General features: G+C 40.5%; 2 protein-coding genes across 2 annotated transcripts in view; one reads left to right on the plus strand and one right to left on the minus strand.

Annotated features, from left to right (window-relative positions):
- The window catches only part of nyx (nyctalopin), a gene marked incomplete at both ends in the record, with an annotated part of 6897 nt that extends 4146 nt beyond the window's left edge, over positions 1–2751 (plus strand). The window contains 2 exons of the mRNA XM_080038535.1: positions 197–336; positions 1932–2751. Of these exons, the coding sequence (XP_079894661.1) occupies positions 197–336; positions 1932–2751 (960 nt within the window). The remainder of the gene's footprint in view (positions 1–196; positions 337–1931) is intronic.
- mylka (myosin, light chain kinase a) overlaps positions 1–12500 on the minus strand; it is a gene marked incomplete at its 5' end in the record, with an annotated part of 228217 nt that overhangs the window by 136507 nt on the left and 79210 nt on the right. The window contains one exon of the mRNA XM_080038536.1: positions 12131–12500. This exon is cut by the window's right edge and continues 644 nt beyond it. The remainder of the gene's footprint in view (positions 1–12130) is intronic.

The following is a 12500-nucleotide window of genomic DNA, read 5'->3' on the forward strand; positions in this document are numbered from 1 at the left end:
TAGGAAATAAAACCCAAAATTCTACACACTGCAGGTTTAACAACATTTGAGCTTTTTGACACTCCTACGATTTTTAATTTTCATGTATCTTATGTTGTTTTGTATTGTACTTTGGTCATCTGATGTTGTTTTTAAAATGTGCTATGGAAATAAATTTGACTTTGACATTAAATTCTACGCACTGTGTCTTTAAAAGGAGCTGTTCTGCTTCGAGAATAAGTTCAGACGGATACCGGGTTCCATCAGGGGAATGGAGAACCTGACACACATCTATCTGGAGCGCTGTAAGATCGAAGCAGTGGCCTACAACTCACTGCTGGGCCTGGGCGGTCTCAAGTAAGTCACAGGGCCTTTTATATGCGTGTTAAAGTTGTGCTGCCTATGGATTTTTCTGTTGCTGTTTTTATGTGAAAATAGGCCGATAGATTATTGTATTATTATTGTAGCATATTTTTTATTTATTTTTATTTAATGACCCTTATACACAGGGCTGTACGCTTATTTTTTTAGGTGGTAGCACTGGTGCTAGCAAGCAAAAAAATTCAGTAGCACAAAAATAAATTTGGTAGCACACAAAGTATGATCGAAAACTTGCATAACCTTAACCCTTGCATTTCGCTCTAATTACCTTTGAGCATGTTAGCTTGGTCTCATTTGAGATTCTCAGTTAATATTATATCCTAGTGTGTGCAGTAATAATTATGGAAAAATGAATAGGGGTGCACTGATTGCAATTCAGACAAAATAATCTAACCTGCCAATTGCAATTTTTTGCTGATTCAGAATTATTATTATTATAATGTCCTTCTTCTGTTAATTAAAACCAAACTTTAAAACATTAAACATAGCCTATTAAATAAATAAGTATACATATTGGTACAATTTAGGATAAATTAAATAGGTTGTTGTGAATGTGTTGGGAGTAGCTTTTCAGTGGCTTATTTAAAACTTTGTTTAAATAGACTAGGCTACTGTTGACTGCTCTCTGCAGCTGAAGGAGTTGCCTTTCAAGCTAGAAAAAAGCGCTAACTTCCTGTTCTTACCGGCTTCAAAATAAAAGTCAACTCACGTTTGGCTAGTAACAGGCTTTTAATGTGAAGGCGCACAGGAAATGTTCTGTTTGTACACGCGCTAACTTAACTGCGGTAATGTGCCGTCTCCTTCCGGTAATTACCGTTGGTGAAGTTTTTATACCTAGAATCGCTGCACGAGCACAGATCCTGAGCACACGTCTTTCACCAGCCAAAGTGGAGGGTAGACTCAATAACTTACTTGCCTAAGTTTACATTTACCCGCATTTGGAGTATTAATGTAAAGCACTCTAAGCAGTGTTGTGCAGCGCTCCTCTGTGTTTCAAAGACAGCCTCTCCTCATTAGCAACCTATCGCACGAGTGCGAATGGATTTGTATTCATCATCGCACGTGATCAATTTCAGTAGCAAATGCGATCAAACCTGTCGCACTGTACAGCCCTGCTTATACACCATACAAACAAATTCAAAAAGCTCTTTCTGGGGCGCCCTTAGCTCAGTTGGTAAGGCGTCCCTCCCCCACCCCCCCCGCAGCAGACCCGGGTTTGATTCCAGCCCGCGGTCGTTCTCTGCATGTCACTCCCCTCTCTGCCCCATTTCACCTCTGTCTCTACACTATCAATAAAGCATAAAAATGCCAAAAAAATCTTTCTCTCTACATCATAATGAAAACATGATCGTAAACTCCTCATTTCCCTCCTTTGATTTGATTTATTCTAGTATGAAAGAAGATGTTATGGAAGATAAATAGACAAAAATCTATAAAATGTCTTCTTTCCCAGATACCTGAACCTGCAGTGTGTGTGTGTGTGTGTGTGCGTGTGTGTGTTAGTGTCTGTGTGTGTTAAATTGACCAGTGCTTAAAAAAAAATCTCTTTTTTCCGATGTCTTCTTTCCCAGATTTCTGAACCTGCAGGAGAACCGCATCAACGTGATTCACGACCGATCGTTTCAGGATCTCGTTCGACTGGAAAACTTTTACCTGAACGACAACCAGCTTACCGTCCTGCCCCCCGACGCTTTCAAAGGATTAACCCGCCTCAAGATGCTCAATCTGGGGGGAAACCAACTCACCAACATCTCCAACTCCTGGTTCTCCGACCTGGTTGAACTAGAAGTCTTATACCTCGACCGAAACCAAGTTCACTCCATCGAAGAGGGAACTTTCGAGAACCTCACGAGCTTGATAACGCTACATTTGAACAGCAACAACCTCTCCTCGCTGCCATTCCCTGTGTTTCAACCCGTCTATTTACTAGGGCGACTTTTTCTGTTCAGGAATCCGTGGCAGTGCGACTGTGAGTTGGAGTGGCTCAAGGATTGGATGGAAAGCTACCAGCTGGTCCGCGATGTGCCCTGCGCGTCCCCGTCATCTGTTGCCGGGCAGGATTTAAGCGAGGTCGTTTTTGCTAAAATTAACGGCACGTGTATCAACCCCGCCGAGCTGAATTTAACCACGGTTTCCACGGCGATTGTTGTAGCGACGACAGAGAATCGATTCAACAGTCTCATCTCGAAGCTTCTGCAGCAGGAGCTGAGGGAGGAGATTGGGAATGGAACCGAGAGCGTACGAAATGGGACGCAGCCCGAGCCGATAGACGGACAGCTGTCAGGAGGTGTCGGGGGGCGATTTGGAGCCAGCCGATCGCTGCTATGCTTCATGGCAGTAGTGTGGACGATGGCTTTCTTAGACGTTCATTTGAGTCTTTATGGAACTTGAAGAAGTGCTTAGAGAAATGGGTGTGTTTTTACTTTTTGCATCTACAAAGGAAAGGAAGGAGCAGCTTGTTTCAAATTGCCCGATGAGATAAAAGCCGCCTTCACGTATGGAGACTGTGTGGATAAACCTACATACACATGCTGCAAACACTGAAGACCATTTTTTTTTTAAGATAATTTTTTGGGCATTTTCCAGCTTTATTAGACAGTACAGAGTTGAAATGGGGAGACAGAGAGAGAGAGAGAGAGAGAGAGAGAGAGAGGGGGGATGACCTGCAGTAAAGGTCCACGAGTCGGATTTGAACCCGCGACCACTGCAACGAAGGTCGGAGCCAATATGGTACACGCTCTATCCACTACACCACCGGAGCGCCCACTGAAGACCCTTTTTGCGACCTGTTCACATACTATACTGTGTGTTGGAAATAGTCTGGATGCGTTCGGCGAAGAAAAAAAAAAACTTTTCTATGATGTTATTATATTTTTTTGATGACGCAAAATGAAAGCAGAGGAATTGTTCCAGAAAGAAAGGAAAGGAAGGACTGGCTTAAATATTTTTTCTACCATACTAAATAGTAGATAGTATGGGGGACTGGAACGCAGGGTTGATTGTGTATGTCTGGTGGCCATTTTCTCTAAATTTTTCACATTTTCTGAAGTGACACTATAACAGAAAAGCTGCCGTTCAGATGTGCTGTTTTTTTTAATACAATAATCTACGATATTAATAGATGAACTACATCACTGCTTACATATCTGTCCCTGCTGTACGGCCGCGGTGAAAAAAAAATATATAAATCTATGTGAACTTTCACCCAGTCACCCATTTTACTGCTTAAACCTCCATTTTAATTAATATTACGTGATATTCATCGCTTTACGAGAGTGTTTTATTTGATATATGTTCTTTCACATGTTAAGTGTACGTTTAATGGAGATAGCTGTATGCTTTAGTTATCTGCTAAACAGATGTCGGCTATGCGTGGTTCATATTCCATTAATCTTCTTAATGCATTCGGGCATTTTCTCTGGTAGCTTCTGCCTCCTATGCATTTTTTCCTCTTATGGATATATGACTGTGGGAGATTTTTATACATATATATACACACACACACACACACACACACACACACTCACACACACACACACACACACACACACTCACACACACACACACACACACACACACAGTGGGGAGTGTGAGTGCCATATGCCCGGGTCAAAGATGGCGGCAGTGTCAGAGATCGTGTTTGGATTATAAAATGCTTTTGAACATGTGACGTAGCAAATTAAAAGGATTGTTTTTTTTTATTTGCATTCAAGTTTATTTTACAAGTTTTTCTCAATTGTTGGAAGAGATTTGTCTGGTCAGAATCCATGTTTTTTGAGGAGTTGAACACACACACACACACACACACACACACACACACACACACACACACACACACACACACACACACACACACACAACACACACATCTGGATCTGATACACAACTTAGAAGATCGCATTGTTTGTAAAGGAACACCACATTTTTAGATGAGCAAAAGTATTGGAACACATACACTTAAAATAAATTGAAGTGAATAAGACTTAATATTTTGTTGCAAATCCTTCGCTTGCAATAACTGCATCAGACCTGTGCTGTGACCCATCGACATCACAAAACTTTTGCATTCTTCTTTTGTGATGCTTTTCTAGGCCTTTACCGCAGCCTCTTTCAGTTGTGATGGCGCTAGAATGAACACAATCTGAAAGTTACCAGGAGCACCTTTAAATCTAGCCTGGCTCCGCCCGCCCGCCTACTTCCGGCCAAATTTTATTTTCCCTTCAGTAGTCAGTCTGGGTGTACAGCCCATTTCCCAGTTTTGCCGGAGATTCGACAGCCGGTCCAATCAGCGAACAGAGCGAGTGGCTGAGAACGATGACGTCGAAGTCGCGCTCCAGTTTCAGTTGCCAGAAGCCGGCTCATGACACACGTGACGACCAAACGTTATGCGATTGGTTGGCTGATCCAGAGTGGCACTGGGCAGATCCAATAGTTTTAAACTTTAACAGACACCCGCCTCCATGAGTGAACGTTTGCCAATTACAGCACTGCCAGACCTTCTGTACAAATGAAGTGAAGTACGATGGTCTGGTAGCGCCAGGCTACTTTAAATCCACACTTGATAAAAACCCAAATATAAATGCAGCTGTCCTATTTTTTGCACACGTTAAAGCTGGGGTATATGCTTTCTGATTGGTCAAAGTTAACATGAGCTGTACACTTTGACCAATCAGAGAGAGGCTCGAATTCTCTGTTCTCATTGGCTGTTGGGACAGTCCATTCACTTTGGCACAACTTTGTTGGTGTAGAGCGTGTCAGGGAGGGACCATAGGGGAGGGACCAAAGAGAACAAGTGGAGCGGTTGAGGTATTTGGTTTCGAATCTCTATCCCAACTGCTATTTTCTCCCCCAAATCCTCCACCCCAGCTTTTTTTTTTTTTTTTTTTTTTAAAGATATTTTTTTGGCATTTTTATGCTTTATTGATAGTGCAGAGAGACAGAGGTGAAATGGGGCAGAGAGGGGAGTGACATGCAGAGAACGACCGTGGGTGGGAATCGAACCCGGGTCTGCTGCTGGGCCCGGCCCGGGAGGGGGACGCCCTACCAACTGAGCTAAAGGCGCCCCCCTCCACCCCAGCTTTAATGCTTTGGGATTATACAGATAAATACAAAGTGTTCAGAATAATCTTTCACTTGAATTGATTAAAATCAGAGGTCGAGTCAGTGCGTTTACGTGCAGACTCATAATCGGATAACTAAACGAATAAGACTTCAACAGGACTTGTAAAATGCAAGTAAACACCTTTATCCGATCTACTTCGCACACAAATCGGCACATTAACGGACAAGCGAAGTCGGATAAGAACACCTAGATAACTCGTTCATAGTCGGCATTCTCTTTGCATGTATACAGGGATCGGATATCTCATATCGGAGTTGTCGTTCTGCGCTTGCTCCAGAATCCCTGCGTAATAAATAGTAGGGTTGTTGCCGGAAGGGAACCGGACGTGGCTCTATAACCACTTGTTGAAAGGGCTACAGCGCCACCTAGCATGGTGGAGACAGCCATGCATCGGACATTTATCCGATTCCTGAAAGGCCATGTATACTCAGACAAGTGACGCGGTCCGTTCGAGTGTCTAGTTCGGTATATAGATAGATAGATAGATAGTTAGATAGATAGATAGATAGATAGATAGATAGATAGATAGATAGATAGATAGATAGATAGATAGATAGACACTTTATTGATCCCTGGGGAGTGTTCCTTCAGGGAAATTCAAAAATCCAGCAGCTGTAGTACATACAACATGACACAAAACAAGTAACACAAGCTAAAATGCATCAATATACAACATGGTAAAAAAGTAAAATACAGATTTATGTTTATGAATACATTTAAAAAGAAGCAGCAGCAGTATATGTCTTAATCCAATCTAGTTGTGCCATGGAAACGCACTGAGTGACACTGACAGGCTGCATAGAAAAGGCTGTTTCTATTTACAACTCTATGATTATCACTTATTACCATTTATCAAAGTCTATCAATGGTAAATGGACTCCACTTATAAAGCTCTTTTCCCAGGTTTTTCACAGACCCAAAGCGCTTTACATTGTTTTGTACACATTCACCCATTCACACACACATTCATACACCGATAGCAGCAGCAGCTACCACGCAGGGTGCAAGCTAACTATCAGGAGACATTTAGGGTTCAGTGTCTCTTTGCCCAGGGACACTTGGACATGTGGCGGGGAGACGGGGGATCCAACCACCGACCCTGTAACTGTTAAAGCGACTGTAAAATCATTCTATAAGTTGATTGGTTATAGGCCCACATTAGATATATCCCACATCATGACACTCTTAATATTGTGCATCTCTTTTTTCTTTACAGAATAGTATTATATATATACAGCTCCGGAAATAATTAAGAGACCAGTCTGGATTTTTCTTCAATCTTCATCTCTACATTACTTATTGAAAATGCTCTTTAATGACAAAAAATGTATTGGAATTTGGTAGAAATGTTGTCAGTAGTTTGTATTATAAAACCAAAATGTTCATTCTACTCAAACATATGCCTATAAATAGTCAAACGAGAGACACTGAACATTTGGAGTGGTCTCTTCATTTTTTCCAGAGCTGTATTTTCCTCTATTTAAAGATATCGCTGATTCAGACTTTCCAACCGTGTCTGTACGACTAAGCATTCTGTCTGTGGTGCAGTCTGTCCCTGCGTTCCAATCCCCATACTTCCCTACTATTAAGTATGCCAGAAAAAGATTTAGGATGTCCCAATACATGCTCGTCAATTGTAGTAGGCTTCAAATACATAAATGCCCCACTAACTCCAATAGCATTTTGGAGTATTCGCCTTTATTCTTGACATTTCTCAACATAATGAAAATAAATCTTCCTTATCTGATTTTTTTCTCTCTCCTCGCCATAAAACTCTTCTGTACTTTAGTATGTAGTGTAGTAAAAAGACTTAAACTCTTCTGAACTTTAGTATGTAGTGTAGTAAAAAGAAAGAGTATGTGATTTGGAACGCAGGGAGTGTGTATTACAAACTCTTCACTGTACAATGTGTTCCCAGCTTCTGTAACTCGAGCCTCAGAATCTCAACGAGCTGACGAGTGAAATACAATACCCACAAGCCACTGGGGTCACTAGTGTAAAAAGACAAGCCAGCACAGACACACACAGTCTCTCTCTCTCTCACACACTCTCACACACACACACACACACACACACACACACACACACACACACACACACACACACACACACACACACACACAGCAGCTGTAAGAGCAGATCATATAACAACAAAAAGTCTAAAACTCATAATGTAATAACTGGTCAATAATGTAACATAATCCTCGGTGCATTCTTTTTTTTTTGAGAGGGGGTGCTTCTCAAAATGGATTTCTCTTCATCCGAGAATCAAATCCTTTGGTGGGTATATTTGCATGACGGATGTTAATAAGTGGAGTAAGTTTCATGAGCGTCAGACTTTCCTTGTGGGAGATAGCAACCCTAGCCCAACCCTAACCCTACAGAAAATTAAATGGAATCTCCCACAAGGAAAGTCTGACGCTCATGAAACTTACTCCACTTATCAACATCAGTCATGCAAATATACCCACCAAAGGATTTGATTCTCGGGTGAAGAGAAATCAATTTTGAGAGGGGGGTGCTTTTCACAGCAAGCCAGTCCATTTTGGGGCTATTTACATTGAATTCCATTCATTTTCTGTAGGGTTAGGGTTGGACTAGGGTTGCTATCTCCCACAAGGAAAGTCTCACGCTCATGAAACTTACTCCGCTTATTAACATCAGTCATGCAAATATACCCACCAAGGGATTTGATTCTCGGATGAAGATAAATCAATTTTGAGAGGGGGTGTTTTTCAAAATGTATTTCTTCCATGAGGTCGCTGGTTCCTCCCAGTAACCATGAGGTCGCTGGTTCCTCCTCCCAGTAACCATGAGGTCTCTGGTTCATCCCAGTAACCATGAGGTCTCTGGTTCCTCCCAGTAACCATGAGATCTCTGGTTCCTCCTCCCAGTAACCATGAGGTCTCTGGTTCCTCCCAGTAACCATGAGGTCTCTGGTTGGATTCCCGGCACCGGACAGGAGGGTGTTAGTAGTAGTAAAACTAGTGGTGGCTGCTATTACATCTACGTTGCCCGACCATCTCTACCATTGTGTCCTTGAGCAAGACACTTAACCCCAAAACTGCTCCAGGGGCGCTGTACTATGGCTGACCCTGTGTGAGGACCCCCTCTGGAGTGTGTCTGTCTGTCTGTCTGTCTGTCTGTCTGTACTATGGCTGACCCTGCGCTCTGACCCCCTCTGGAGTGTGGGAACTTGAGAGGGGATATGCGAAAAGACACATTTCAATGTAACCGTTGACTAATAAAGTAACTTAATTATCTAAACATTATAATAAAACAGCGATACTTTTGGTTTGTGAATCTTTTATTTGGTTTCGGTGAGTAACTACAGTCGTAGTGTCTCATACATGACAATCTGCAGTCCATCAAACTGATATATATTTATAAAAATTATCAGAGAAAAAGAATCTACATACAACTAATACAAAAACAAATCCGTCTAGGAGTGAGTCCACTTGTCAGGATTTTAATATGGAGGGGGGCGGCGGGGGGTGGGGGGGGGGGGCGAGGGGGGGGGATAGGGGCGTAATACACTGTGACAAAAATTAAGTGCTGGCGAGAAGATTTCTCCAATAATATTATAGAATTATGACTCTGTGCATTAAATAAGTCTAAAAATAAAACATTCTTAAAACAAACAAAACTTAAAAGTAACACGGCATAATGCAGAAGAAAAATCACACACACACACATGTGAAGAAACACACAACTGTCTTTGGTTTTTCAGCCCTTAAAAGGAAAAGTTAGAATATTTTACATTTTTAGCTTTTTTTTTTTGTTGCGTCATTGTTTCAAGGTTCAACAAAAGGTCACAGAAACCGTTCCTGTAACTGTGTGTGTGCATTTTTTGAAGAAGAAATAGCTAGGCAACATTCGCTCATCTCATCGCTAGTTAGCTTAGCTCAAATACTGGTAGTCAATGGGAGCGTTAGCCTGCATCCACTGACAGTCAAATTAAACTTTACATAACATCACTAAATGCTCCTGTGTGCTTGTTGTGACACCGCGTTATGTTGCCGATATATTTTTGGCTATTTTTTTATTTATTTTCTTTAACCTTTATTTCTACAGGTAAATCCCATTGAGACCTGAGACTCTTTTGCAAGGGAGACCTGTTCCCATTTACACACACATTCATACACCGATAGCAGCAGCTAACTATCGACATTCACACGAGGCAAGGTGGGTGAAGTGTCTTGCCCGAGGACACAACAACTATGACACAAGTGGCAGGGCGGGGATCGAACCTCCAACCCTTTGATCATCGGCCAACCTGCTCTACCAACTGAGCCACAGTCGCCCCTATTATGTCATTTTAGAATCAAACACATACTGGAAAGAAACAATGAAGTGGATGAAGGCTAAAGCTCCCATTGACAACAAGTGTTTGAGCTAAGCTAACTATAGCCATGATCGACCCTTTGCCCGATTTCTATATAAAAAATTGAACGCATTGGTTACATGAATGTTTTCTGTCAAATTTTTCTTGAACCTCGAGAGTGAAGCCCACAAGCTAAAAAAAAAGCTTAAAAAATTTGAACTATTCCAATTAAATTTAAATAAATGTTCAAAGCACAAAACAAAACGCTGGAATGTGGAAAAAAATGCGACTAGAAGAAAGCGTGAAGATTTTACCGACACGTGAAATGCAACGGCAGACTGGGAACGGATTGACTGATTGTGATTCTGCCAAAACAATAATATAAGAATATGATTAAAATGACTTAAAATTTGTTTTTTCAAAGATGTGGTACTTGTGACTCTTAAACCTGCAGTGTGTAGAATTTTGGGTTTTAATTTCCTAGCAGATTTTGTAGAAAAAAATTATAATATCCATAAGTACGTTTAATTTAGTGCATACTAGCTGAATTTTTTTTTTAGAATTATTATTTTTTCCCTTAGAAAGGGTCTCATATATGTCCATATTTCTCCATACTTTGGACCAAGGCCTTGTCAACGCCATTTTGGAAGTGTCATAGTTGGAATGTCATCAGGTGCATTGTTTAAAATTTAGAATTGTTCTTGTCTTTGAAGGCCACTGTAGCTTCTGTTATTATTCGAAAGGGGTGGGGTTACCCAGGGAGCGTTGCATTCTAGAACTTTGCAGAACTTTCTTGATGATGTCATATTACACACTGCACCTTTAATGAAATTTACGAAATCTTACCACTAACTTTTGAGGTAATTTTTTTTCTTCCTAAAATGATAAGTTACGCTACTCGTTACCACAAGATTTTTGGGTACGACACAGCATCTTGTCCGATCAATTACAATATTGTAAAAATATTTCACGCAACTACGAGATCAGATTGTATAGGTTTGCTGTCATTTCAAGAAGCAAATGTTTTAATTTTTAACGATCTCATAGTTAAAAATTGTCCAAATTACAAGATAGATATGTAGATAGAAAAATGGCCAAATCAGTAAGTTAATAGATAAAATTACTCAATTAATGTTGTTTTATATTGTGACAGAGATGCTGAAGTATAATTGTGATAATGTTGATCTGTTGTTTTGATACCGATGAACTGAATTGTTGTCTTAAGAGCCTTATAGCATAAAAACACGTTAGCTTCTGTACGTGCTAAAACTCTGCTAACCAACGTATTTTTTTAAAGGCAGCCAGATACAAAAAAAAAAAAAATACCATGACAAACATCTTGTAAAAATATATTTGTAAAACGTTTGGTAATTAAATGTGTCCCCATGTTATTTTGGGAGAGTTTCGAAGTTCCCACAGCCCATTGGTCGTATTGAATTTTGTGCAGCACTTTGGTCGACTGATATTGTTTTTAAATGTGCGATAGAAATAAATCTGACATTGGCTTTGATAACAAATGTCTTGTGTATTTAAAGGGGCAGTGTGTAATATGACATCATCAAGAAAGTTCTAGAAAGTTCTAGAATGCAACGCTCCCTGGGTAACCCCACCCCTTTAGAATAATAACAGAAGCTACAGTGGCCTTCAAGGACAAGAACAATTCTAGATTCTAAACAATGCACCTGATGACATTCCAAAAACATGGATTCCTCCATAAGACCTGCCTGCTCAATGTACAAAATGTAATATTAATATTTGTAATTCTCCGCTCAGGAGGATAATTCAGATTATTGGCAGAGGTGATTATACACCAATGAGGACATATTTATGAATGAGGATATTGATTTTAGCTAATAAATTACTTAAAATGTTACACAGTGTCCCTTTAAGGTTTAAATCCCAGTCTGTCTGTGTGTGTTTAATGTGTCCCCCTGTGTTTTACTTTAAGGCGATTTGGTGTGTAAGGCATTGGTGATGCTAAGCTAGCTAAACCTGATGTTAGCTAAAGTTCAAAAAATACAAACAAGACAAAAAAAATTGAGAAAAACAAAAAGTGCTCAAACTGAAGAGAAGCTCCGACATTTCAACGTGTACATTTTTAAAAATCACTCAAATCGTAACATTCAGCTTTATATTCACAGAGTCTGGGGGTCACATTAAAAGGTGCTCAGAGGAACTTTCAGTGTGTGGTAATTCTAGCGCCCCCCTTTGGACAAAATGCGGTAGTGTTTTTACCACGCCAGCTGTTGTTCCTGGGTGAGCGTGCCGTATACCCATGACAAAGGCATTAAGTAAAACTATATAAAAATAGCATTCTTTAGCACTGATGGTCTCGTTTGCTGTTACATGTAATTTATGATCATCTGAGGAAAAATGAGACTGTTTCAGAAATATTTAAAAGTTCCTTGTAGTCACATTAAGGCTTTGTAGTTTTAGTCGTTATATGAATTGGAAAACTTCAATACCCAGAATTCCTTGCAATGTGAAGTAACTACTAACTAACTTTGGATGTAGAGCCAATAAATAAAAAGTAATAGTTTTAAGGGAGAATGTAACATAAAAATGTCTAGGGGGTGGGGGGGAGCTTGTGGTGTAGTGGTTAGAAACCCCCCCCCCCACCCCACCCCCATATAGTCTCAGTCCTCTTCACAGCAGACCCGGGTTAGAATCCAGCCCGGGTCGTTCTCTGCATGT

The sequence above is a fragment of the Ammodytes marinus genome, assembly GCF_949987685.1.
Source record: "Ammodytes marinus genome assembly, chromosome: 12".
NCBI lineage: Eukaryota > Metazoa > Chordata > Actinopteri > Uranoscopiformes > Ammodytidae > Ammodytes > Ammodytes marinus.